Genomic DNA, 27218 nt, shown 5'->3' with positions numbered 1-27218 from the left:
GCATGTGCCAACCTCGCCAACCCCAACCCGTGGGGGAAAGTGCAGTTTTTGCCCCAAGGACTGATAGTTCTTACAAAGGAGGGTCTAGAAAGAAAGCAACCCACACCGGCCGAGAAGCAGATGACTGTAAACCCAGGCTGCAGTCAGCAGAGGTGCCTCAGCCTACCAGGAGGGGTTTCATTCAGATTCATTACTCAGCTTTGGGTGCAGCACGTCCTGTCTGGAATGCAAACAGTGGCTTGTACAGTCTGTCTAGACCCTTTCATCACAGAAGATTTTAGCACTCTGGGAGGATTGGTTTACCCCCCCCAGCACAAGGCAGTTGCTACCGGAGCAGAAGGGATCAGCTGCTCTAACAGCAACCCAGGCCAACTCCAAATGGAGAAAGCTGTAAAAGCAGGAACAACGACATGGTTTTCCTCTCTCCAGACTCAAAAAAAGTCACTAAAACTTGTCCAGAATATCAAGGCCTTACGGCTACCATGAGAAAAGATGCCAGGAGTTTTAAATACCTTTTTGTAATTGTTATCTGACTGTTCTGTAACTTCTTTTACATGGATTGCACGTACTCCCAACACAGATAACCACTGTGCCAAACACCTGGATGTCTTAATTACAGAGTTTTAGGGCAGATTTGGCATTCCTACCTTGCAAGCTGCTGTACCTCCCTCTCTTTGCTTCGTTCCTCAGAGACATCGTGCCGTACATGCCCAGATGCCTTCCTCAGTTGCTTGTGGCCAGAGGGCTGTGTCCAAGAAGCCCCCCAGCACTCTCGCACCTCCTCTCCAAGGAGCGGTTCAGATGCTGGCAGCAGGTCCTGGCTCTGGTTTCAGCGCTGGGACACTGAAGCACCTTCCCGGGGGCTGAGCCGTCATCGTTCCTGCCTCCGCATCTCAGCCTCCCGCAGGGAAACCCAACACCGGGAGCAAGAACAGGATCAAATCCCTAGCGGAAAGCTGCGGCACCTGCCTACCGTATGGGCACGGAGGGATTAATTACAGCTGCGCCAGGTGACTGAGTGTTCATAACCCGAGCCAGGACACTGGCAAGTGGATCTCTGCACTGGGGGGATCATCAATTATGCAAAGAGGTACATAGTTAGTGTAGCTTGACCCACCCATGGGGTTATTAATTCTCCATCTCATTAACTCCAGTTGAAGGTCTGCCAGTAGCTAATTCACATCCCTTGAGATCCCTCCTCTAAGGTCCTTTTCATCTGTTTGTCTAAAAACATTTGGCAAGTACTATGAGATTTAGAGAAGCAGAACTTCCATTTTATGAGTGGGGAAACAGAGACATCTTTTTTCGACAAGCAGCCTCCACTATTTCACAGAAAAACCACACAGAAGCCAGGATCTAAGACAAGCACTGTCAGCCTCGATGACCAGACTCTGCTCACAGGATGACACGGGCTTGGCACACATCAGTAGGCAGGAATAGAGAAGCAAGTTGTGAACAATACAGCAATTCTGGAGTGAACCAGCTTTAAACCATCACCGCAGGAGAGAATTCAACCCCACACTGTGTCAGCTAAACATCTCTAAGAATTAATAGGGAACAGGAGATGCAGGTGTTTTTCAGTGCAAGAGAACATTTGACACAGCAACCTTGGAAATGAAGGTTTCCTCCTTGCAGTGTTTTTCCTCGTGAGGCTTTAATGACCCCAGAATTTTATATTGACAGAATCCAAGCCGGACTTTACCCCATGTCCTGTGTTATTTTGCTGCAGGTATTGGCCAGGAGGCCAGCGAGATGCTTCTCGTCGCCTTTGGGACCAGGGAAGAGCACAGACATTTCACACTGGCCACCATGCAGTTACCCAGCGGAGTTTCAGTTGAGGTTACCCAAGTCGCATTGGAGCTGTCTAGAGATAAGAAGCTCTAATTTAATTTCCCAGTACGAATACGTATCCGCCTCAGAGGAGAAGTTTACAATGGCCATTAGAGGGTTTCAGCTATAAGAAGAATTCTCTGCAGCCTTTCCATCAGGCCACTAAGAAACTTCTTATTCTTAACACTGAACAAATAGATGCTGTTTCTGCAATGGCTGTGCTATTAATAGCAGGGTTCGGTGGTTTGTTGTGGGTGGGGTTTTTTTGGTTTTTGTTTGTTTGTTTGTTGTGTTTTTTTTAAATACAAACCAACTTTCCAGATGTACTTAGAAACGTTCCTCAAGCGCCAGACTTCATAGTGCCTCAGTAGGACTGGATCCAGTCCCAGCTCCAGCACGAGTCCCCTCTGACCTGAGGCAGATCACCCAACTCGCTGCTGCTCACAGCAAGACCTTTACAGGGCTCAGTGGTGCTGTGAAGGTTAATTCTCTGAGGCGACATGTGTTCAGAAAGACATCTGCATGTCAACTGTTAAGCACATCAAGATTGTTTAGACATCAGCTTTTAAGAACAGGTTTAGCTATTACTATCAAGTCAGTGAAGAATATTGTGAGAAAATGCTTTTTTAAAAAAACATAAATCTAAGTTGAGATACTTAAAAGCATAACTCACATTTTTCTTCTAATTCACAGGGACATACTTATCAGACAGATAAGCAGCAATGCAAAGAAACTCAAAAGGAAAAACAACAGGCACATAGTGAATAAGGCAGACAAAAATAAACAAACAAACGCCCCCCCCAAAAAAAAAAAAACAAACCACCTTATCCAGAGGTAGCTGCAGTGTTCCAGAAACACTGTGTCTGCCTCATATGCTATTTCAGAAGCGATGGTCCTGCTGCTACTTCTTTACAGCCTCTGCTCAGAGAGGTGGTGGGAGCATTGCTATTGATTCCAGTGGGTCAAGAAATTCCTACGGATCGGCAACTCTTTGCTAGTCAAGTCACGTACTTTGATAAATGAACATCCCGCAGAATGAAGTCTGTACAGGCCCATTCAGCTCCAAGCGGGCAAAAGACTACATGTCCCCAAGAAACAGCATCATAATTAATAACCAGTTTACTTGGGCTGCAGTCTCAGAGCTTTTGCTCCTCGGAGTAGTATTTCAAACTAAAAGAAATGGCTTTGCTTTTCTATATGCGGGTGGCCATCCAGCACCTCTGTAAAACCTATGCTAGAGCAAACCCCAACGACAGACAGTGGTCCAGGGCAGTCCAACTCTGCTTATCGCGATAATGAGAATTAACGGAGGTGTCACAGCTAAAATGCTATCAGCCTACCAAAGTAAGGAAAAAAGAAAATAAGTGTGCATTTCTGATCTAACCCCACCGTTTGGCATAGCTGCACAGCCAAGACGAGAGCTGGGCTCCTGCTTGACAGCTCCTGCACACGGTCACGTCCTGAGATGTGCCCTACAACAGGCGTCAGCGTCTTTTCTCAGGCCGGGCATCGCTAGCAAATATTCACCTCCCCTCCTCTCCTTCCCTCTCCCTCCACCCTAATCACCAGCAAGGCTTTTCATCCTCTCTTAATTTTCTGTTTTGCTTCATACCACCCTGTCAGTTTTGTGCGTGTTTCCTACGCGGGGCTGAGGCAGGAATCCAGCCCAGAATCACGCAGCAATATGTAATTAATTGCAACTGCTCTCACAGAGGCTACAATTTGGGCTGTTCAGCCAGACACATACACTCTGCAAATAACGGTTCCAAATCACTACTCCTATTTAGCAAGCTGTCAAGGTCCTGGCTGTTCTTTAGCACGTTAAAGCTGAGAGCATAACATGGTTTTTAAATCAGTCTACGAAGCATACTATGGGTTTGTACAGCGTGTAATGCTTTATCTAGAGCAACACAACCCAGAAGGGCTTTTCACTTTAGAAGTGTAAGCCACTATTGCTTGAGCAGGAGAATTAAATCTATTAGAGCTGAGTCAGAGGCAGGTCCTTATCCAGAATGCCAGCCGCCCACTGGTAAAGGCATGATCTCTATACATTTAGAGTATGTAGGTAGAACAGGCAGCGTGGCTGACTGAGGCTGATCACAGCACGTTCTCCTGCTACTACACAAAATACTACTTAATTAAAATGGTACCAAAAAGAAAAAAATCAAAATAGTTTAAGTAATTCAGGTACCTGAACCCCATTTCTTTTCAAGGTAGATTTGGGATCTTAAGACAGTTCTTTAATCTCCAGTTAAATTAAAAAAAAACAAACCACAAGCCACGTCACAACCAGACTTTCAATATCTAGAGTTTCAAGACCAGTGAATGATTCAAGAGAATATATTCCTTTGAAAAACTCTCATCTGTCTTCACAGTTATGGATTAAAACCTCATTCCAATAATATCACCACCAAGACAGAATGATACTTTTATCTGTAGCCGATATCCGTATCGATATACTACTTACGGAATTACACCAAGGCTAGTTAGTAACTTACTGATGTTTTTCATCTCATACAATTTCACACTAGCCCACAAAAGCCAGTAAGAGCTACCAGAATTAGCATTCTTTGGAAGAAATTCAGTTGCAAGGGATACATGACTTGCCCAAATTCACATACTAAGTAACAAGCAGATCTAGGTTGTAAACTGTAAAAAATGGCCAAGTAAAAATACTTTTGTTTTATGTGTGCTAGACAGTCATATCGGTAAACCCTCGAGATTAATTAGCTACAGCTGCTAATAATTTATAACTACTCAGAGAAACTTATCTTAAGAGACATCACATGCCTAACACTTGTGTGCAAGAAACAAAGAAAAATGCCCAATTCCTGTATCCTTAGGAGAATTAATTTTGAGAAGCACAACTGCCCCAAGCCCTTGCTGGCTGATGACTCAGCTGGACAAATCACGCCATTGCAGAGACCCACTTCAAGAATCACAGTTTCCCAACAATTATTTATTTTCAAGTAGGAGAAGTATTTTGTTGGGGGGGGGGCGGGGGGGGAGGAATGGCTTTCTTCTTGTTGGGGACGAGTGGTTCTTCTTTTTCTGCATGTATTTTATAGAGGAAATTTGCTTTTCTAAATCTTAAGGGTAAGACTTGGAAGCAATATCTCAGCAATGAAAGGGTCCGGATCTCACATATGCAGGTAAGAGGCTGGAGACAGCGCAATAGCTTCCCCGTGAGAAAGCAATGGGAAGGACAACGCAGCACTGAGGAGGTTAGGAGTTCCTGAGAAAGCGATAGGAAGCAGAGCTGGAGCTTTCACTTTGTTTTGCACCACCGCTATTACTAGAACAGTGATAGCATCATGCATTAAACAATTAGCGACTTCCGACCACGCATTCCCAGCATCAGCTCAGTATCAACCATCCCCTCGGACTGAAGTGGACAGCTGATAAGAAACTCCACTTGGGATGTAGACCTGGTGAGCTCACTGCCTTGTACAGCATCTGGGGAAGGAGCAAAGGTCTCCCACACGCCTCAGAGATCTAAGGTTCTGCCCGGAAAAGGCAGATCTGAGTGAGGTGGAGCACCAGTGCTTAGCACAGCCCTTTGGCTGCCCATCTGGAGACCTCCATTTCTATCTGCTCAGGTCAGAGGCAAAATGAGTTCAGCAGTCTCATTCGTCCCAAAAGCAGGCGGTACAATATGACACAACCGAGTATGATGTATAGTTCTCCTGGGCCAAAGTCCAGAGCTGAGAGCAGTCAGAGAGCCTGTGGAAAGCCCATGGCCAGAGCAGATACACCAGCCAAGCTTGGGGAGCCAGCTTTTTCTTTTGAATAAGAGGAGTTGAGATTTCTCGAAGGAGATCAAATCTTCCAGAGGCTTTGAGGGTGCTCTGAACTGAGGGTCTGGTATTTTTCCTTCAAAGATATAGCTGCAGCCGAGGGTATGAACACCCTCCAACTACCTACAACACACCTTTCTGACAAGTGCTTTTCCCATCACTTGCCAGAGGGAGAGAAACACCCACCCAGGAGTATGGCTGTGCAGTGAGGTTTTGGGGAGTCACCGTGAAGAGCTACAGGTAATACTGCAGAAGACAGATATTCAGAGTAGGTAACTTGAAACTGGGCAGCTGGAAGAGTTGCATTTTCTGCCCTGAGCAGTCTAAAAGCAAAAGCAAACAGGAAAACCAAGAAGAGGCTGAGCAAGGGCACTTCCATTCCCCGTTTTTCATATCACCAAAAAATAAAACTAAAGAACACCTTACTTGCGACCTGTTATGTCTGTGTGTCTCATTAAATGTGTCTGGATTTTTCCCGCATCTCTAAGTGAGCCTCGTCTCATGCTTAAGCTTATTATTGCTGGATTATTCTGGGATCGCCACTCTCCAACACCAGCCTCGCCTGATGACACTGACAGAGAAGATAAGGCTGAGGCCATCAGCACGTGTCTCTGGAGATATGCAGGTGATGGTATGTGTGCCACTTCACCCCACACTGTCCTTGTCCTAGTGGGGTCACTCCTAAGGTCACAAAAGGGCATCAACAGATCAGCAGCTCAAAACAAGTCCTGGATATAATTGATGGAGTCGGTCTCCAGAAAGGTTGTACTGCAGCTGTTTTACAGGCACAGGTGCTCAGCTGGGTGTTCCAGCTCCCCATTTAATCCATGACAAACCCCTATCAGCTCTGACAGGAGCAGGGTCTAAATGAAAGAGCTCGTGGCACACCGACAAGAGAGGCACTTGGTGTAGGTCTGACCACTGCTCACCCCCACAAGGGCTGCCACCTCTCTTCTGCACCACCATTACCCATTCCCAGTCCAGGGAAAAAGAGGAATGTGCTTTACTGTCCTGCCTTAGGAAAGGACACTTAAGGAAAAACTACTCCCACCGCACTGGAGTCTCTTTTGTTAGGAGACCTAAGGGTGCCATGTGTCCAGACACGCAAAAGAACTAAACAACTGAGCAATTTTTTAGGAAGGGAGAGGTATTATCCCCCATTTTACAAAGGGGGAGAACCATGTCAACAAGAAGTTAAGGGAGTGACCCTGAGACCAAGGTGCACCAGCTCTGGTGTTTCTATTACTGTCCAGAGCACCCTTGAATTGCACCAGCCCTGCAGGTGGGACGAGCCTCCCAGCTGTTCTGTCTCCTCCACTGAGCCCTACGGCAGAGATTCAGGTGTCCCCACGCTGGGCCAGGGAATACAACATCCTGCAGGGCAGCACTCCATCTGCCCCAGTACTCAAAGCTCAGAGTTTGCATATTTACCAATGGACTAGGTTTGGGCTTGATGCAAAACTCATTGTCAATAAAGCATCATCAGGAAATACTCCTGCCTCTCCTCTTCTACTTCCTCCTTCCATTACCTAGGAGAGAAAAGAGCTGAGCATTTGAAATATTATTTGTTTCACATTAACACTCAAGTGGCTGAAGAAGGCACGGTTTTATTAGCAGATGAGATCTTTCTAAACCTCCCCCCACAAAAAAAAAAAAAAAAAGGAGGCAGGGGGAAGAAGAGGAGACAAAGGCAAAAGGAATGGAGGTGGAGGAGGGTCTATTTCAGAGAGCTCACAACAGAGCATAAAGCTGAGCTGCAAAGAGGACAAAAAGCAGATATGAAAAGTCATCAAAGCCTATTCACGAACATGAGCTGTCTCTCCCTGGGTCTCTTCCTCAGTCTGCCTCCAGCTTTCCCTGGGGAATGCAAGAACACATCCCAGCCTGCACAGCAATTGCACTAGGGCTTTGGGGTTATTTTTAAGATAGAGTCATTATGGCTTTTGTGACTCACTGACTTGTAATGATGGAAATATGTTGTTTGATCTGCACAGACACAGGCATCCAAATTATAAAAAAAAAAAGGGATCCTGAGAGGAAAAAGAAAAAAAAATGTTCCACAGAAAATAGCAAGAGAAAAGGAAGATGGTTCAGTGGAGCAGGGTCTCATGCTGACCCACAAGCATAGTACCAGTTCTACCTCTTGTCCCTTAAAACACATTTAACAGCTCCTCACCCTTGCTGTCCGTGGCTTCCCAGCGCCCATTACAGGGCTGGTCCAAGGGTAGCAGTGTACCAGAGGTTGTGCAGGGACTGGGATGGACCAGACTGACACCAACCTCTGAAACACGCTTCCTTCCTCCCCCCGAGCTCCCTTTCCCCGAGGGCCTTTTGTGAACCCAGTTTGTCCTAATTCTCCTTCACAGCTCTTTTTCCATGGATGGTCTTGGGCTGGCTTTCCTGGACAGAAATGGTAATGGGAGACAGCTGGCAAGAAGGACACCCAGAACGAGCCCTCAGGATGCTGCTGGGTGTGCAAATGCCAAGGCAGGACCAAAGTATTGCTTATTTGATAACCTCCAAGTGACATTCCTAAATTAGAAGCGGCAGTGGCACCAGATGCATTTCAGCCACAGCATGACTTTCTAAGGCTGATTTTCTAATGTAGGCATGAAGAAGCCACTCCGGTGACTTAGAGACCACAGCAGTGCTTTGTCTCTGACACTACAGAAACATCCAGCCCTAAGCCTAGCCCAGGTATTTTCAGTGGTCTTTCACTCCTCTTCGCTTACATAAAGCAGCAAAGCAGAGCTGCCCTGGTTTCTGCTCCATATAAATCATATGGCCAGAGCAAAGATCATTTTGACAATGAACTAATATTTCTGGGTTGCTATTTCTGTTCCTTTGTTTGCCCAGACACAAAGACTCAGCCCTTTGTAGTTCCCAGATCACAATGTCTATGTCGCATGAGATCATGTTTGTGTTTTTGGACACATCTTTTTTTAACAGCGCCTATTGAATGCCCTCAACTCAGCATTTTCCTTCCTCTTGCTCTCAATTGATCAAACAACATCACACAGAGCCCAGGAGCCACGCACATACATATCCCATGTTTTTAATAAGGTCGGAGGAGGTGGTGGTTTGCTCTGTGGGGTAGCTTTTTTGAGGGTGAAGTGGAGAAGAGAGGAAGTACCTGACAAATAAGAGGCAGCTGGAGCAGAGGTGGCCACAGCAGGAGCTGACGAACAGGGCAACAGGAGCAGAAAAAGATCAGAAAGAGGTGACAATAACAGTGGGACGAGTGGGGCTAAGACTTCACCTAGGCAAAGACAATGAAGTCCTTGCTTTGTACGTCACAATCTCCCCAGAGATAACACCAGACAAGGGATAATGTCTCCAGATTGGGAATACAGAGCAAAAGCAGCCCAAACTTTTAAAGAGAAGTAATTTGCTTCCAGATGACTTTGGCAGAAGGGCACAGGGATGCCGGGAGCACGCAGGCAGTGCTGGTGCACTCTCGGTGCTCGGGCTCGCTCACCCTGGTGCCCGCGGGGTCAGGAGAGGAGATCTGAGCCTGGAGGGACCCTGGCCAGAGGATTTCTGCCTGTTCACCTCCACCCTCTTGAAACCAGGGGACAGCTCAATACACCGCAGACCCCAGACAGACTCGGAGACTGCCGATTGTTTGGGATGGCCTCTTACTGCAGCGGGAGGCTCTCCCCGTGCTGACACTGCAGAGGTGCGAGGCAGCAAGCCAGAACGATACTTAGGGTGCAGCAAAACTTAGAGAAAGAGATTTTAGAGAGACAGATGCTAATTCACTCAGTCAGAAACAAATCTCCAATTTCCTGGTCTCCCCACAGCTGGAGTTTTCAAGAGGAAAGAGGGTCATAAAGCTCTGAAGGAACAGAAATCTCCTCTCTCCATGCCAGCTCACATCCTCCCCATAGGACCATAAATCCCATATCCCCCAAACACGCGGGATGCAAACAGGAAAACATTAAATCACGAGAGCTAATTAGTAGTGTCTATCCAGCGTGTTCTTTACGAAGCGGGACTCCCTGAAGCCCACTTCTCTCGTCAGCATCTCTCCCCTTTATCACGAGCAGGGCAGGCAGGAGCCGCCCAACAGGATGGTCCCAGCAGAGGGACAGGGTCCCAGGCAGGGGCTGCCACCGGCTGCTCCAGCACATGGGTCCAGCCCAGCTGTCCCACAGCAATAGGGACCATCTATAAAAAGAGCTGACAAGATTTTAAACAACTGCTACCAATAACCTTGCCTCACTCCAGATTTCCCACTGACAGACGTCTTCACTTTGTTTTCATTTCTTAAATTGATATCTTATTAAATTCCCTATAAATAGAGCTAGCGAGCAAAGAGCATCACGCAGGCGGGTCGGAAGACCAGTGCTAGCAGCGAGATGCCCACAGGGAGGAGACACAAGGAGCTCACGAATTCATGGGGGAAATGAGTCATCTCCAGCTTTCCACGGAGACCGGTCCAGCCTGGCATGGGGACCAGTGGTGCTACACAAGACCTTCTTACCCTGAATCTGCACCAATGTCATCAGTTCAGCCTCGGGCCCCGTTTGTGCTGTGGTGCTGTAAGAGCCAAGCTACCGTCTTTCAGAGTGCATGGACAAGTCCCACAGCGCTCGTCTGTGGGAGGATTTTGGCCTCTTCTGCACACACGTCAGTCGCGTTGGCAGAACTCCAACTGACCTCGATGGATGAGAGACACAAAACATCTGCACCCAACACAAGACTTTTCAGCAAACGTTTTCTCCTTAAGAAAAAAGGCAAGGCTGAGTTGCTCTGTGCTTCCATGACAGTCACCAATGTACAGGGCTGTGGTAAGAACATGGAGAAGACATCTTGTTGGGCTGCCCTCTCCAAAATAACCAGCCACTCCAACCAGTTCATAACACTCATCCCACCTTGCTGTCACCACACCACCTTCCAAAAACCTTGTCAGATGAGCTCCATGCTTTGGACAGGCCACTCATGAGGAGACAGTTGGATGCAAGGTAAGAGAAGAGAGAACTCATTTCATCCACACCTTCTCCTTGTCTAAGACATGTCTGCGGGGCCGATCTCTGAATTTAAGTGTGCAAAGCTGGCAACTGCTTTATTCCCATTTTTGAGACGGGAAACCAAAGCAGAACAGGAATAACTGATCCATCTAAGTTCGCACTGGAAGCAGGAGGCAGAGAAGGGGCAGTCCTGTAATGGAGCAAGCATCCTTCCTCTGCCACTGCAAAAGGGCCAGCAAGTAAGTGCAAGAGAGCCCCCTAAGCAAAGCATGAGGCCGTGCAGCTTTCCAAAGCAGTGGGAAATGCAAGGACGGCACAAGGGATGTGTCTGAAGCGCTGATCAGGTGTTGACATCCCTGCCTGAAAACCTGCCCAGGTGTTTGCTCAGTGCCTCTGTGTCATACTCTGCTCCCTGCAGCGCCAGGCACGCTCCCCCCAAAGGCCACTGCCAGAGCAAAAGAAGACATAAATAAATAAAAAGGTATCCTTTGTTGCTTTGCAAGCTCAACTTTTGTGACACTGACGCCTAGCCCCACAAGCAGAGCCAGGGAGGGCCGCAGGGCACAACTCAGGCAGAGAAACTGCAATGTTAACGTGTCCCAACAGTGGCTTTCTCCTAGTAACTAATCACAAAGTTTATGATACTTCTCACATGACGGTCAGAAAGCTACACATAAATAATCACATGGAACATTAACTGACTGCAAAGTAGTTTTATTCTCCCTAACCATTGTTACGACCTTTGTTAATTTAGATCTAGTAAAGGAATGTTTGGTTTTTTTTTTTACAGTCACTATCTGATAACCACATGGAAAACTTGAGCATTTTCCCAAATCATACGCTATGAAGTACTCATTGTAAATTAACATTTCCATTAAAGTTGCACTCAAAATTAAAATGGAGAAATAAATTAACGTTGTGCCAATTTGAGGTGGAGAACCGCAGTCGAGCAGGAAGCCGAGTGACCCAACCAAAGACGCGTAGTAAATCAGTGTCAACGCAAAGGACGCAGAAAGTCCGCTCTCAGCTGTACAGAACTAATTCAACTGCACAAAACTAAGCAATGAGTTTATTAACAAAATACCCAATGATAGAACAGTGCTAAAAAAAAAAAGAAAGAAACACCAAATTACTGACCATTAAGTGCCCCAGAGCATTTTGGACAAGGTGGGCCCTCTTGTACCATCCCTGCCATTTGCAACTGCCCCAGTATGATCCTGCACTGGGGCCACTGAGCGTTCTACCTCGCAGCACAGACACGTATTGTTACTCCATCAAAGGAGAAAGCTCAAACAGACAGAGATCAATTGCTGCCCCAAAAAATCACACTTGGAATCTCTCTTCAAGCCAAACACAACAAGCAGAGCCCCCGATGCTGTGCTCAGACAACCCCTGACCTTCTCCTGCTGCTTCTATATGATAAATTCCACAGTTTCATGGTTTGCTTTTTTTTCAGGAATGAAAATAATCCTTGCACAGATATTCAGGGATCACAATGCCATCTCCAAACAAACACTCCGCTTGCTGGCAAGGAGCTTTGTTAACACAACTAAACATGCCGAATTATGGACACAGTTTGCCTGAACACATGTTGATGTTACAGAGATCGCCTGGAGCCCTCCATCCATTTTCAAGCCAGGCTTTTTGCAGGCTGCGTTCAAACCACCCCACCCAGCAACGCCGAGGGTTGCAAGGGGCATCTCTGGCAACCACACAACAGAATGGCCCATTTGCCATCCAGCAGCTCCGGGGAGCCCAGCTGCTCTGCTCCAAGCCCTGACAGCCAGCGCTCCCATCGGGATCCATGCCTGGCATAGGCGCAAGGGCATCCCGGTGCAGTTGCTCATAGAGGAAAAAAGAGAAAAAAGGGGGGCAACAAAAAAAAAAAAAGGAAGCATGACAAAAGCTTTGGTCAAAGGATTTTCTTCCACATCCAGCCTACAGTCTTAATGGTCCCTAAACTCGTTGCACTAAGCCCACAGCTCCGTCTCACACCAGAGCACAGAGGAGAATCAGACACCCCTGTGCACACTTGGGGAAGTCACTCTGGGTCTGCGAACAATTTAAGTTTTCTCTAACCCTCTTTTCTCCATCCATACCCACTGCAATACTAACATCCTGCACCAAGAAGGGTACACTCTTCCAAATCACTTACCTGCCAATTTTTGTTTCCAATCATATGTCTTCCAGCATTCCCAAACTGTTATCCTGTGTTTCTCTGCCTGACACATTGTAAAAATAACCCAAACTGCAAAGCTTGCTTGATGTTTATGGGACACCATGGAAATTTACAGCTCAAGATAATTAACTTTAAATAAAATGTTAATCTACAGCAAATACAGAATAGAGGACAGTCTGGGGAAATGCTCTGAAATCCACTGGTGGAAATCAGTGCACTGGAGGTACAAATTAGTAACATCTATTAATGGGAGAAACTTGGATTAGGCAAACTAACAAAAGTAATAATAATTAACAACATTAGTCACATAAAACATAATTGACTTCCAATTGCTTCTAACATTATTTTTCTAATGAAGTTGCTGGAAACTAATCAGAGTTGGCTGGATCGCTTATCAGGGGACAGCCACAGTCGGCAGGATTAGCTGCTTAGCGCCGGATCGTGATTCACCCTGACGAAGAACCCATCGTCCTTCCCAACGTCAGGAAGGAAGTTTTCGGCCATCGACTCTCGGCTGCTCTTTCAGCCCCTCTGCAGAGCGTGGCAGCTCAGCCTGGGGCAGTGGGACACTCGAGGGACCCGCACGTGGAGCTGCCTGCCAGGAACCTCTTGCCCTTTCCAAAGCTCCACACGGATTTGCTTGTGGTCACAGGCAAGGACTTTACCTCCCCATTTTGTTTTTTTCCTGCCTTAAAATTATGTTTACCTGTGATGTCTACAGAGAAAAGCTTGACTTCGCCACCCTTGCACATGAAGATGTGCATGCTGTCCGCTCAGAGCTGACGGCTCTGGAAACCAGCCCTCTTCCTCTGGGTTAAGTGCCTTTTCCGCAAAACCTTTCTGCAAATAGCAACTTATTTCACGTTTTGCAAGATGACTTGTCAAACTCTGAAGACAGTCTAATATTGCAACCACTCTGCAACACCAGCCACACTCCTCACTGGTAAGAGAGGAAAAGGGTCCTACAGAAACTGTCCTTTTCTGTCCAGCAAAGCTAAGGGTGGTCACAGGCTTCATCATGCAAAGACTGAAAACGAATTTCTAGACAAAGCGAACGTCACTTTTGCAGCAGGCTTTCCCAAGCCTGAACACACCACTGTCCCACCAGCTCCCTGGCTTCTGTCATCACCAGTGTATCTGTCCCTGCTAACCCATGCAAAACACATCCACTGGTGTCCACAACACTTCGTTAGTCCCAGGGATCCCTCTCAGTCATTTACTAAAGCAGCCCTTTCCCCAGCAGGGCACTAGGACTGTCCTTTTCCATTCCCCCATGCCCAGATGCTGCCTGAAAAAACACATTACCTCGCATTGCCCTGAACGTGCTCTTCTCAGCCCAAAATGAGACAAAGTGAACGCACTCAACCCACACAGGCTGGTAGCAGAGTTTGGTCAGCCGTGCCCAGGCTGCTCTGTGCCTGCTTGACACATCCGAGAAGGTCGGCACAGGGCTGCCACCACCACAAGGCCACCCAGGAGCCACCACCAGCAGATCACAGAATGGTTTGGGTTGGAAGGGACCTTAAAGATCATCTAGTTCCAACCCCCTGCCCCGGGCAGGGACACCTCCCACTAGACCAGGCTGCTCAAAGCCCCATCCAGCCTGGTCTTGAACACCTCCAGGGATGGGGCAGCCACAGCTTCTCTGGGAAACCTGGGCCAGTGTCTCACCACCCTCATAGTGAAAAATTTCTTCCTGGTATCTAATCTAAATCTCCGCTCTTTCAGTTTGAGGCCATTACCCCTCATCCTATCACTACATGCCCCATGCCCCTGTAAAAAGTCCCTCTCTGGCTTTCTTGTAGGCGCCCTTCAGATACTGGAAGGACACTATAAGGTCTCCCTGGAGCCTTCTCTTCTGCCACCAGCAACAGCACCAAGAAGGTCTGTTCCCAGTGACCGCCGGGGACCGCCAGCTGGAATAACGAGGATGACGTAGATCATCATCTGTCCCTCCCTGAGGAACAATACAGCTTTTCAGCAATAACAGTTAATTGAGAATTAATATCCTCAACGTGGCACGGTGTCACAGTGTCGCACGCCCCCGTTCCCCTCCCTGGTTGATGGTCTTCATCTGACATCACCATTTTTTCCCCGCTCAGCAGTGGTCAATCAGCTATAACAGCAGTGGCCCTCATCAACACCTCCCAAGAGAATTTGGGGAGGACATTCCCACCCACCCGTGCCTCTCTGCAAACTGCCCCCCGTCATCCTCAGGGACTGGGAGGCTTGGACTTTCCAGTCATTGCAAAAATCCCATTCGCGCTGGCCCAGAGAGCCTCCGGGAGAGGAGACAAGTTTGTTATGGAGAATCCAGATCACATTTTTCCACCCTGAACATTATCTTGTTTGTGCCCTCTCCACTCGCCTGTCCCTTCCTCCCTCCCAGCCAAGCTGGCGGGAAGCTCCACAGGGGGGTTTTTCCCCCCCCCCGACCAGATGTTTCATCTGCTTTTGTTGCTACAAGATGCACCGGTAAAGTCCTGGCAACACACAGAAAATCCTGAGCTGCGCAGCTAACGACTAGCATCTGCATCCAAGGTTAATCAAGGAGGTGGGAAAAGGCACTTCCAGCAAGAAAGGACAAATCCTCATTTCTAATTGTTTTGCACTAGCAGCAAAACATTTATTTCCCGGGATTTCCGAGAGGCGGAAGAGGTAAGTGGATTGCTCGGCGCCTCCTGTTTACCAGGCCGAGAGGGGAGTAGGGTTAACAGAGAATTTCTTGTTCCACGCCAAAGCATTACGTCCTGGAAGAGATCCAGAGAGAGATCCTTTGTCTTCAAGAACAAAAGGGACGGCTCCCCATTTTCGGGGAAGCTCTGCACACTGCAGTGTCCTACACCAGCAGCCTCACCACGCAGCAATGTGACACTTCCCAGGCACCTGCCTGCAGGTGATGAAGCTTCTGCCACTCGTTGCACCCCACCGCCACCTCCCTTTTGTCGTGGCTGTGCCCTGGACCATGTACCACACTCCCTTCCAGCCTGTCTTCTCCATCCCCAGTGCTGCCCCTGCACCACTCCAGCCAGCCCGCTGCAACACGCTCCCTCGTCCCCTTCCAGCCCTCTTGGCACCATCCTTTTAACGATCTGCAGCTCAAAAGCGCTGCATCTCAGACCAGCCTTGGAGTTTGAGAGGCCGCCGACGTGCCTCCACGCAGCCCACGATGCTCTGAAGTCTGTAAGCCACCAGGAGGGACCAAAGCCAGCATGTTCTGCGTGTCCAGGTTCTGCAGCTTCCTGGTGTGGATCTCCAGCAAAGACAAAACCTCTGAGAAAAAACCTGCTCAGCTGCCCAGAGAGACATCAGGGATGGCAGCCAAACCCACATGCTTCTTGCCCAGTTCTTGCCTAGTTCTTGCCTGCCAGCGACATGTCCTGTGTCTGGAGACCCATGCACAGAGCTGAGGATCCTTTGGGCTTTCCACAGACTTCTTGCCATTTCTTCTTCCCCACCCCGCATTCGTAGGTAGCCCCAGAGATATGTCTCATGCCATTTTGGGGGATGAGACTCCTAGAAGTTGCTCCACACAGGCAGAAGTGGAAGGCACCTTAAAGAGCTTACAGCCAGCTGGCTCCCATGGGAGATCCATTCCCAAAGGCAATACCTGGAGCCTTACCAGCAGCTGGTCTGCTCCCTCCTGATGGCCTGAGGAGATCTGGAAGTATTTAACACCAAAAACTCAGGTCTCGTCTACCCTGCCCCTTTTCCTTGAAGTATCTGCAGACAACAGGCAATTTAGTACAAGGATATTCCAAGCAAGTCCAGAGCAACTGCTGACTGTTGCTAACTCTCCACTTCTCTTCCCCCCCCCCGCCCCCAGTTATCATTTTACACTCATGTCCGTTTGTTTTCCTCGTGGAGGAGAAATGATCTGTTGACATCCTCAAGGCAAGGAAAGTTCCCAATGGGCAGCTCTTCCTAAGAGACTGCAACAAAACCAACCTGACATGGCATATTTAATATTTGTAAGGTTGAAAAAAAGTAAATATGTGGATGGAAAAAAAAGAAGTACTTAAAGAAACAGTAACTTTCAGGTTTCATAACAAAGCAGAACAGCAGACACAAGTTCCCCCACAAGTTACCTTTAGGCTACAGTCATCTATATTTAATGACAAGGCTCGAATAAACTATTTATGACTGTTGTCTTAGATTACAAAGCCTCCTGGAAATAAGAGGCAAGAGGGAGTGGGAGGAGATCCCAGGATAACGTGTCTCCCATGCAGGCTGCGAGAGTTCCAGCCCTTCCCCAGACACTGGGGATGCCCACAGGGCTCCCAACATTCACAGGGAAGGTTTGTAACGGCTCCAGGATCCAGCCCAGCTCCTGCTAATCGCACAGGATTAGCGTTTCTTCCTTGCCTCCGCGGGACAACTCCATCCATGAACGTCTGCAGAGTGCTGAGCATGGAAAGTTCATTATACCTGCGCTGAGCTGGGAGAGGAGACCCCTGCCAAAACCGACTGCCTATCCGGGCTCTCTTCCTTCCTGCCACGGCGGTCCAGGGCCAGTTCACATGTTTCCCAGGACGAAGGCTCCCATGCAGACATACTCCTGCCTTGTGTCCCCCCCCAGGCACCCCAAACTCCCCTGCCACTCTCCTGTGCCCTCTTCTGCCTGAGCCACACACGCTGGCCTGGGTGGGCGTCCCCAAGGCCATGCAAAGGGCTGTCAGCTCCGATGTCTGTTAAGGAGATGTCCGCTTCCTGCCTCTCGATTTTTTTATTTACAGCTGCTAAAAAATTCGCTTCTTCATGGAGCTGGGCCAAAACCAGCAAACTACTGCTCCTTCCCCCTCCTGAGGGCCCAGAGCCCAGCGCACAGAGAAGGCATTACAACTATGTAACCTGGGGTCACATTTCACCCTGGACTCAATTAGTAAGGGTTAAAAATGGAACAAGTCTTTACTTTCCCATAGGAAAGTTGTTCTCCATTGCCCACTGCCTCCAGTGGCCTTCTGACACTTCTTCTATAGAAAACAGCAGCATCCTCAGTTCTGGTTCATAGGGATTTTCCCCGCAGCGCCTTCCGCACTGGCGGCTCCCCAGTAGACAACCGCTCTCCAAGCCACCACATCCTGCTTGTGCAGAGCATCCCAGGGTGACTGGTCCTGCTGCGGGGGGAAGAACCCATCAGCCATCGCACAACAGCAGCAAATACGGCAAATTCATCACAGCCTTCGACCCCCTCACATACAAACAGGTCCAATAAAGGGGACGGAGATTATTTCTGCTGGGAAAGGGAAATTCAGTAAAAAATGGCTATAGGAAGGCATCACTGAGGCCAGCAGCTTGGGCACTGCAGCCACAGCAAAAACCCTCTGCTGAGAGGCTCTAGTACCTTGCACTACATTTTCATAGACTCATAGAACAATTTGGGTTGGAAGAGACCCTTAAAAGTCACCTAGTCCAACCCCCCTTACTCTTCCCTATCCCACCAAGACTCATCCATTCAAGTAAAGGATAATAAATAACACCAGACACCATGGTAGATCTACTGATGGGGAGGGCCCTTGTCCCAGCATCAGCTCATGGGACCAGGGGACCTGTGATTCTCTAAGGTCACAGCTGGAAACATGCAGGGAAGCTAAGACAACCCATGGGCCACAGTAGCTCTTAACAGCCGCTCACTGCCCATATTGGCCCCAGTCTGTTTCTTCTCCCCTTTCTGTCCTTGCTCTGGGACAATTTCATGTAACATGACCACGGTTTGTTCTTCCCGTGATTACCTGCTTGTCACTTGGCTGATTACACCACTTGCCGTGTTCCTGCTGACCCAGGGCAACCCACTGGGCCAAACGAACACACTCTGAAGTGCTCTCCTTTAACAAAGCATGGAGATAACCTACCGGGCAATCACGAGCGTGAGAAAGACTTATTTTTCCCAAATCTCACCCACAGAGACCCCATAGACACAGCACACGAGTCTCTGTGGGAGAAAAATAAAAAGAAAATAAAAAACTTTGGGGCAGCCAAAGCACAAAGGGACCAAAACACCTTTTAGCCCCTGCCTCTGCCCAATGCAGGAGGCACCAGAAGGTGCCGAGAGGGTACATGCAGCCTCTGTACCTGGAAGTACAACTCCAGCTTCCGCAAGGGCAGCACAGGGACGGATTTTAAACTCCACAACTTCAATACAAGCAGAGGAAGCCCAGAGTGCGCCGAGGGACAGCAATGTGATGCAGAAAAGGAGAGACAAAACCACATCCATACATACAGCTGCCTCATCACCTCAAGCCTCCTGGGACAGAGGAACCTGTTGAGCAAAAATTGAGCAGCTGGCAACCTCCTCTCCGCTTCCCCAAACACCCAGCAGGCCCTCAGCTCCTGAGAAGACTGTAATCACAAGCACATCCAGCTACCTTCTTGGGTTCAAAACACACCAAAGCCACACCAAGCAGGTGTAAATCTCCTGGAGGAGGCACAGGCTGAAAAAGCCATGAGACCTAGCAATAAATGCCACCTTGCATGGACTCACTGCCTGGGCTCAGGGCAGCCACCCGGTTCCTCAGCATCAGCTGCATAAGGAGCTGGAGTGGTGCCCAACCTCTCTGGAGGGTGGCAAGGGCCAGAGCTCTAAGCTGACTGCAAACTGCTGCTGGCATCCCCCCCACCAGCAGGGATGTAAAAATCAACCCCCCCTTAGAGCACAGACAGCATCTTCATCCAGCACTGAACCCTTCACAGCTGCCTTCAACCCGGGTGCAGACGTGGCTTCTCCAAACCGCACGTTCCAGAACACCACATCCACGCCAACACACCGAAGCACAAGTGCACTGGGTTTTCTATGCATGGCACCACTCATTTCCCCCCTGCCGCCGCTCTTTCTGCATCAGCCAGCTCTCCCCTAAAAGCCTCAAGCAATGCGATGTGCATCAGAAGAAAAAGGAGAGAAATGTTTTGATCACCCAGCCGTTGGAAATAGAGTGAGAAAATGCAGCATCCCTCGGACAGTTTGGGAGGTTTCCCAGCTGGGCTGGGGGACTCTGGAGCCACTCGTGCATGATGCCCGGGCAGAAAGGATTACCTGTGGGTAGGAGGGAGGAGGAAGAGCTCAATCCACAGATACACGGTGATGAGTCTTGTTTAGAGACTCTGCTGCTATCTTTGTCAGTCCCCGTTTAGCCCATTAGCTCACGCAGGCATGGTGCTGTGTGGAGCTGAGGGAGCCCCACTCGTGCCTCCCACAGCCCACCCACGGGCTGCAAAGCAGCTTCGCCCCATGCCCACCCTCCACACCTCTCCCTCACGCTGCCCTAGAGCAGAGCCCTTTTAACGAGTTGGACACTCTCCTGTTGCTCATGTCTGTGACACTCCATCACAGAGGTGCTCTGACATCTTCACTGTCACCTAATTGCCCGGGCGAATTGAGGAGGAAAGGGGCAACGCGGGGCACCAGCACCCAGTGCTTTGCCCACAGAGGGCAGGATGGCAACCAGGATGCTCACACGGGCAGGATGAGGACCAGGGTGCACATCACAGGGGTCAGGATTCCAAGAACTCTTGCTGGGACACATCTCCAAAGAGCTCAGGAGGGGTTTTAGAAAGCCTGCCCCTCAGGGTGCAAGCCCCACAATCCAGAATGTTTCAGAAAAATACACATAGCAATGTATATTCTCTCTCCCTCACACACCGCAGCACACAATTTCCACTGCAGCAAGGAGAGAGATATACATCAATGATCCTCTTTCATTTTTCTTGCTGAAAGCTGCTGGCTACAGAATTTGGCAGCCGAGGAGCTGGTGGTACAGCTCACACAGCCGCTCCGAAGGGGATGCATCAGCTCCACACGCGGTCCCATCCCCTGGCCTCTGCCCTGTAGCAGACCAGGCTCATTTCTATAGCTCATTAAAGAGGGATAAAAGTAACCTTTAAAGGTTGCTTTCATGTGAAACAAGTCTAAAACCAAACAATGACTTGGCAAAGAGTGAATTGGATTTTTTAAAAGCAATGCATTTCACTGGAAATCTTATTTCTTTCTTCCTTTTATTTTTTTCTTCTTCTTTTGAGCCTGATGGTGGATTATTTTTCCTTGACACAATCCCGCCTCCGCTGTGATAGATGACGGCACATTTAGCAGTGTTCAGCCAAAACTTTTTATCTCCATATGGAAGATGGATGGATGAGGACTCTGAAGCCCGCATCAATTCCTTCAAGAACAAACAAGGATCCAGCCCAGACCCCCTCCCAGGTTTGTTTAAAATACACAGAGCATAGGGCAGAAGATGTGATCCTATAAAGCCCTATCTGGCACCATTTGCGGTGTTTATGAACGGAACGAGCACTGCCCAAGACCTCCGGCCATCTCACTGGAAAGCAGGAAGGACAGCTGGAGCTTGGATGGGCTTTGTCCTGGGGGCCCAGGACTGCCTGCACCTTCCTACGCCAGACATGCTGTGTCAAGCACTTCTGCACGCGGCAGGGTGGGAGGCCTGAGGAGGAGTCCCCAGCTATCTGAGCGGGGATCACACACAGCTCCTTGAGGGCAGAGGCTGGAAGAGCCAAATGGCTCTTGTGAGAAATAACAGGCACTGCATCAGTCCTCACTAGGAGCAGACAATGCAGGAGAGTGATCCTAGATAAGCAAAGCAGAAAAGGAGATGATGAGTCCCAGGAGCAGCTCTGGGCTTTGAAGGTTGCCCACCAGCACGGGTGACTTCCTTGCATCAGGCCAGGGCAGACATTTGCTGAGGTGAAGGAGCAAGTGTGGGATGTTCAGGAGTCTGAGTCAAGGGAAACAGGAAATCCATCAGCATCACAGCTACGTCTTTCTTGTCTCCATGCCACAAGAGATGGGGCCACGAGCCTTCAAGGAGCTCCTCTGGAGTGCCACGTCCCACAAGACCACCTCCCAACCCCCTTAACCACTCTCATAGTGCTCCTTCCCACCGACACCGAGAAGTACAAAGAGCAGAGGTTTACGGCTAAATTTTCATCCCTGGAAGATATTAGTAAAACTCCAAAGAAAACTTGCTGGGGGAGCACTAACCTGAAGCAGGTAGGGTAGAAAGGACAGCAGAGGACGGACACAAGAGACGAAGGGGGCTGAGAGTTGTACACCTGTAGGAAAATGTTACGCTACATCCTTGCACAGGGCATAGCAGCAACAGCCATTACACGAAACAACACATGCACCATAGCACACACACACCTCATTAATAACGTCTAGACCTCCTAAGGAAACGTGCCAGAGAAGTTACCTAACCAGCAATAAAAACTTCTTTGGCCCTGTCTCGGGTACAAAAGCCAACACTCTTCATCTCGTAAAATGCAAAAAGCCCCCAGATGTTTATAGAACTCTGTTGGGCAGTTCAGTGCAAGTGTTGTTTACCATCGAAGCACGAGGGATCAAAACCGACCATCCAGCTGACAGGAGCTGTGTAGCTGCAGTCATGTAGCAGCAGCGTGATCCTCTCCAGCTTCCCCAGCAGCCCACGTCCTTGGCATCACTCCCACCAGTGTGCCCTCGAGCCCACCGCCTCCTGTCACTCCAGCCCATCAAACACGTCTGCTTTCAGTGCAACGCCAAGTCCTACCATCCAGTGAGGGCGGTAGGAACTGCACACACACATATGGACGTATGTATATGCAGGTAAGTGGAAGATGCTGCCCATGTGCAGCACATCCACATGGACATCATGGGAAGGGGAGGCCCTTGGGCTTGCTGCATCCACATGGCTCCCGATGTTTTCTGGGGACTCTTTTGAAGAATCAAGGGCATGCAGGTGCCCTGTGGCACACACCTGCCACACGCCAAGAGCAAAGGCCAGCTGGCACCACTCCATGCCATGGCCAGTCAGATAAGGTAGCCAAGGCACCAGAGGATGAGGCATTACATGGAGGATCTCCACAGGGTTCTCCCAGTGACAAACACCATCCCAGCTCAACGGCTAAGACCACGCCAAGTAAACACAGAGCATATTTATTTGCTCCTAGGAAATGCTTTCTTTTTATTTCCCCCCCCTCCTCCATGTTCACTTCAAGCTAGCAGCAGCAAGCTACGGAACACTCCCTCCATGTGGTGCTGTTAACCATGGGAAGCGAATGCACTAGCTTGGACAGATCATTATCCCTTCATGCAGAGGGCTGAGGAAGGGGGTGGTAGTCTATAATGACACTAATTAAGTCCTTAAGTGTCTGGGTAAAAAGCAGGTAAGACTTCAGCACAAGGCAGAATATTCCATTAGGACAGGCTTCACCGTAGACACAATGCTGCATAATGGGATCCTGTAATTATGCCTGCACTGCAGAGACTTTTAAAAAAAGGAACCCTGCTTTACATTCTCTAATGCAAACAGCATGAAACGATGTTGCTTAGAAACCTTTACACTCCTACAGTGTGTGCAAAAAAGTTATTCCAGACATCTGTATTTAAAATAAAATTTAAAAACAATCCTACCGCACACACTCATATGGATCTTGGCTTCACGTTGAGTGATGAAGCCTATGAAATGTCAGAGGAAATTTAAAATAAAAAAAAAAAGTGACACGTGCATCTAAAAACTTCAGCAGCTTGTTAAGTCATTTCAGGTTATGTCTGGTACTGTTCCATCTCACCCCTTCACACAGGGCTCTGTCTGGGTGGATTGCTGGTGCCATTTGTACCAAGCCAGACTTAGAGGCTCATAATCGTTTCCCCATTCATGCTGCCCTCAAACACCTGGAAAAAAATTTATTTTCCAGAGAAGCCATCCAGGGTTTTACTCCAGAATCGGCATGCAAAGAGCAGAGCACTGTCCAGGTCCCGGAGTCATGGGAAAACCCATGCAAAGCTGATATGACAATTTTATGCAGGAGTCGCAGGGCAGGGCGCAAGACCCAAGTCCCCGCTGCCTGTGACCACTGCGCAGTCAGGCTGAGCAGGATGGAGGCAGGCTGTTGTGCCCTGAAATTTCCTACACCAAAGGCAATGCAGTCAGATCTGCAGCAGCCCATAAATAGCTTTTTACCAAGCACCATTCCTGATACTTCCTCCCTTAATTCAGGCGTCACATCCCACAGAGATGGCAGGCCCCACCGGGGAAATCTTCCTCTCAATCCAAGCAGGCAGGCGGGGATGGGGCTTGCTGCACCCACGAAATGAAGCAAAACAGGGAGGGACTGTCGGCTTTGCTCCCTGCATCCGAACCCCCCGCACAGCACAGCCCCGGGAGCCCCATCCAGGGCTGCCACTGCCTCCCACCCACCCATCGCTCTTCCCCACCATCTCCTCCTCCTCTCCGAAAAGGTCACCCCTCTTTGCCTGGCAACAGGAACGAAGGCTCAGCAGCAGGCATGGCTGATTGATGCGTCACAGCTGCCACCACGCTGTCACGCTGCCATGCAAAGGCCAGCAGTTACTACGAGAGGAGTGGCTGGGGATGTGACAGACCTCGGATGCAGGGATGTGCCCCAGTCGGCTGCGCTGGCTCTGGCATGATGCAGAACACTGAGCAGACATGTTCTCCCCTTTCTTCCTCCCGAACCCCACAGCTTACAGGATTGGAGGTTTCTTTTTGTTATTCCCTGCTGGCAGAGGGGGATGGAGGTAAGAGATTGAGCCTGCATGTCATCAGAGAAACATGAATATCCTGAGGGATGGACAGAGGTAAAATCCCATCTTTGTCCTATAGGGAAAGTCTTCGCTGATGGGAGACAAGGGAATCGGGTGTGGTGCCTCTGATGCAAGGCCAGACTCAGCAAGAAGATCATCTGAACTGTGCTAAGGAGACCTCTACAGAAGGCAATTTTTTTCAGCTCTGCTGGTACTTGCTTTACCAATACTCTCCCAAGACCCCCTACATCCGCAAGACTATAGTGGCCAGAAGTGACTTGGCTTAAAGTCTTCCTTTAGAACCATAGATTGGGTTGGGTTGGAAGGGACCTTTAAAGCTCATCTAGTCCAACCCCCATGTTGGAAATGCCACTCTTCCCTCCGTCTACCCCAAAGAGCCCCCTGATAAAAGCATGTTAACTGTTACAGCATTTTAAGTGGCAGATAAAGCAATTTTTTTGCACTTGCTTTTCTGCCGATACCTGGAAAGGTCCTTAGGCAGCCATGTGCGTGAGCCCCTGCTCAGACACAGGGCTCCCGCAGGTGTTTCGGCCTTCTGCCAGAGACCTCGTACTGGTAATGCAGGCACCTACAAGCCTGCCTCTTGTTCTCCCAAGCTGCTTCATCCGCAGATGCTGAGGATCCAAACCTGGATCCAGAGAGACTCTCACTCTCCCTGGCATCACCCTGAGGCAGGGACTGTTGCACCTCTCTGATCAACAGCCCTTCACACCCCACATGGGTTAGCCCAACTGATTATTGCAAGCAGTGAAGAGCCAGGCCACAGGCAAAGGAACAACACAGAGGTGTTGAACTTTGTGGTTTTCTGCTGTTGTTACAAGCCCTGCTGCAGTCACAGGGTATGGATGGGTCTGGGGGCCAGAAATGCACAAAGCATCAGGAAGTCACAAGTCTTCAACTCCCCACCTTGTCCTCAGGAAGCAGCTTTATCACCTCTGGCTATCTCAGAATTGCCATCACCAGCGTGGAAGTAGGAAGGACCGGCATCTGCACTGAGCATCAGCTCCCTGCAAGGGAGCCCAAGGTCAGTCGGAAAAGAGAGAAGGTGGCAAGAGGACAAGCCCCACAGGGGAAGTGCACAGACCATCGGTGACCTGAGGCAAAGGGCTATGTACTGGACAGAAGAGAGCTCCCAGAGAGAGCGAGCACCAGCATCAGGAGCTCATGGAGAGGTCAGAAAGGAGATGACAGCAGAGCTACAGGGGTAGCCACTGTCCATGGACCTCTGTGCCTCTCATCCGGCCGCTGGCACACACAGAGCAACAAAACTGCTCTCACCTGGGTGGAACAAAGTCAAATCGAGGACTAAGATGCTCTAAAACCTTCTGGTAAAATAGGGATGAAAATTATCATCAAGTTGTGAAAATTTTTACGTCATCCAGGAGACAGATGTTGGCCAGCTGCTGAAGACAGAGGGTTGGCAAATTCCCCACCGCGCACTGCTTTTCTCCAACTGGAGCAAACTGCAGAAAATACACCCTTCCTGGGGGAACGCGCGCAGAGCAACGGGCCTGGGCAGCTCTCCTCCTGCTGGCTGCTCTCCTCCTACTGAGACGGAAGACAACCGCCTTATAGGCACATTCTTCTTTTATGTTTGATTGTTGCTAAAAATAATCGATAGGAGCTACGTGGCTCGGGCTGTTCTCACCATTGTTTGTTGTGGGGTGAAGTCCAGATCAGATGGAATGTAGTTTCATGTGCAGAGCGTCGATGACCCCCACAGGGCTCACACCGTGTGGGAGTGTGGTCGGTATCTGTCCTGTCCATCGGAGACACGGAGTGCTCACGGGCGCAAGTGTGCACACCAATACGATCTCCAGTTGGACCACCAGCAACTGGGAGACGAGAGGTCACGCATAGAAATGGGAAACAGAGATAAGGAGCTGGGTCTCCCCATGCAGATGCAAGAGAGAAGCTAGAAATCCTGTGATCTTTGAAGTAAGACAATATTCAACCCATTATACCCAACAACATCAGTCCTCTCGACTCTGGTATCTGTACAGCCAGCTGAAAACTCAGTGTGTGCTCCCCTCAACCTTCTGCTCATTATCAAAGCTCAAGTGAAAACCACAGCAACTACACAGGTTTTTTTTTTTTCCCTAATCCTAGTCTGGTGAGCCCAAACAGGTAAAGAACAAGCCCAAAGTCTGAAAGATATCACAAGAAAATACAACATACGGGTAACTTGCGGACATGTTCCAGAACAAACTTCAAAACATCAAGGAGGTCCCATTCCTGCATGCACTTCCACTTTGGAGGGGCCCAGAGGACATCTGACTTCTCGTGGATAATTAAGCAAAGCACAGGTTTCATCTGGCTGCCTTCAGCATGAATAATGGAAATTTTACATGGGGTGGGTGAATAGAGAGAGAAATAAAGTGAAAGTCTAAAATTGCTATTAGAGATTGGCAGCCGGATTAGCAGCACCTGCAGAACCCACAGGATGGCTTCATCTCCTGCCCCAAGAAATCAAGGCTGTAACACCACTTCGGGCTATTTCTGCTACACCATATTTAAAAGCCAGTTCAAAAGACTCAATTCAACGCCCACAGCAACATAGAACATTTCCCAACCAGCCCCAGCAAAGAGTTAAACACATGCAACCTGTTGATTAATTTGCAAGCAACAAGCTGCACTAATAAAGCCCCGGGGACCTTAATCAAGCTGTTTGCTGGATGCCAGACCAAAGCAGGAAGATGGGCAGAGCTGTCAGGATGGATTAGTGTTTGCCCACTGGCAACATTTCTCCTGAATGAAAGCAAGCAGGGGGGAGAAACACACACACATCCATGCAGCCGCAGAGCAGGGAGGGGGAATGATGCTGATGAGGCAGCAGGTCCCACGGCCAGGGGGGCTGCGGGAGCTCAGCAGCCTACACAGGG

At 49.2% G+C, this 27218-nt stretch overlaps 1 protein-coding gene across 2 annotated transcripts in view; it reads right to left on the bottom strand.

Annotated features, from left to right (window-relative positions):
* Positions 1-27218, bottom strand: part of NEURL1B (neuralized E3 ubiquitin protein ligase 1B) — a 141982-nt gene that overhangs the window by 96221 nt on the left and 18543 nt on the right. The window contains exon 1 of one of the 2 annotated variants that reach the window (XM_054217637.1): positions 10114-10160. The exons of the other annotated variant lie outside the window; for it this stretch is intronic. Within the exon in view, the coding sequence (XP_054073612.1) occupies positions 10114-10135 (22 nt within the window). The 5' untranslated portion in view covers positions 10136-10160. Of the gene's footprint in view, positions 1-10113; positions 10161-27218 lie in introns of those variants that run through there. 2 annotated transcript variants of the gene reach the window in all.

Source organism: Rissa tridactyla, chromosome 11 (assembly GCF_028500815.1).
Source record: "Rissa tridactyla isolate bRisTri1 chromosome 11, bRisTri1.patW.cur.20221130, whole genome shotgun sequence".
NCBI lineage: Eukaryota > Metazoa > Chordata > Aves > Charadriiformes > Laridae > Rissa > Rissa tridactyla.
This window is presented reverse-complemented; position numbering and strand designations above follow the sequence as displayed.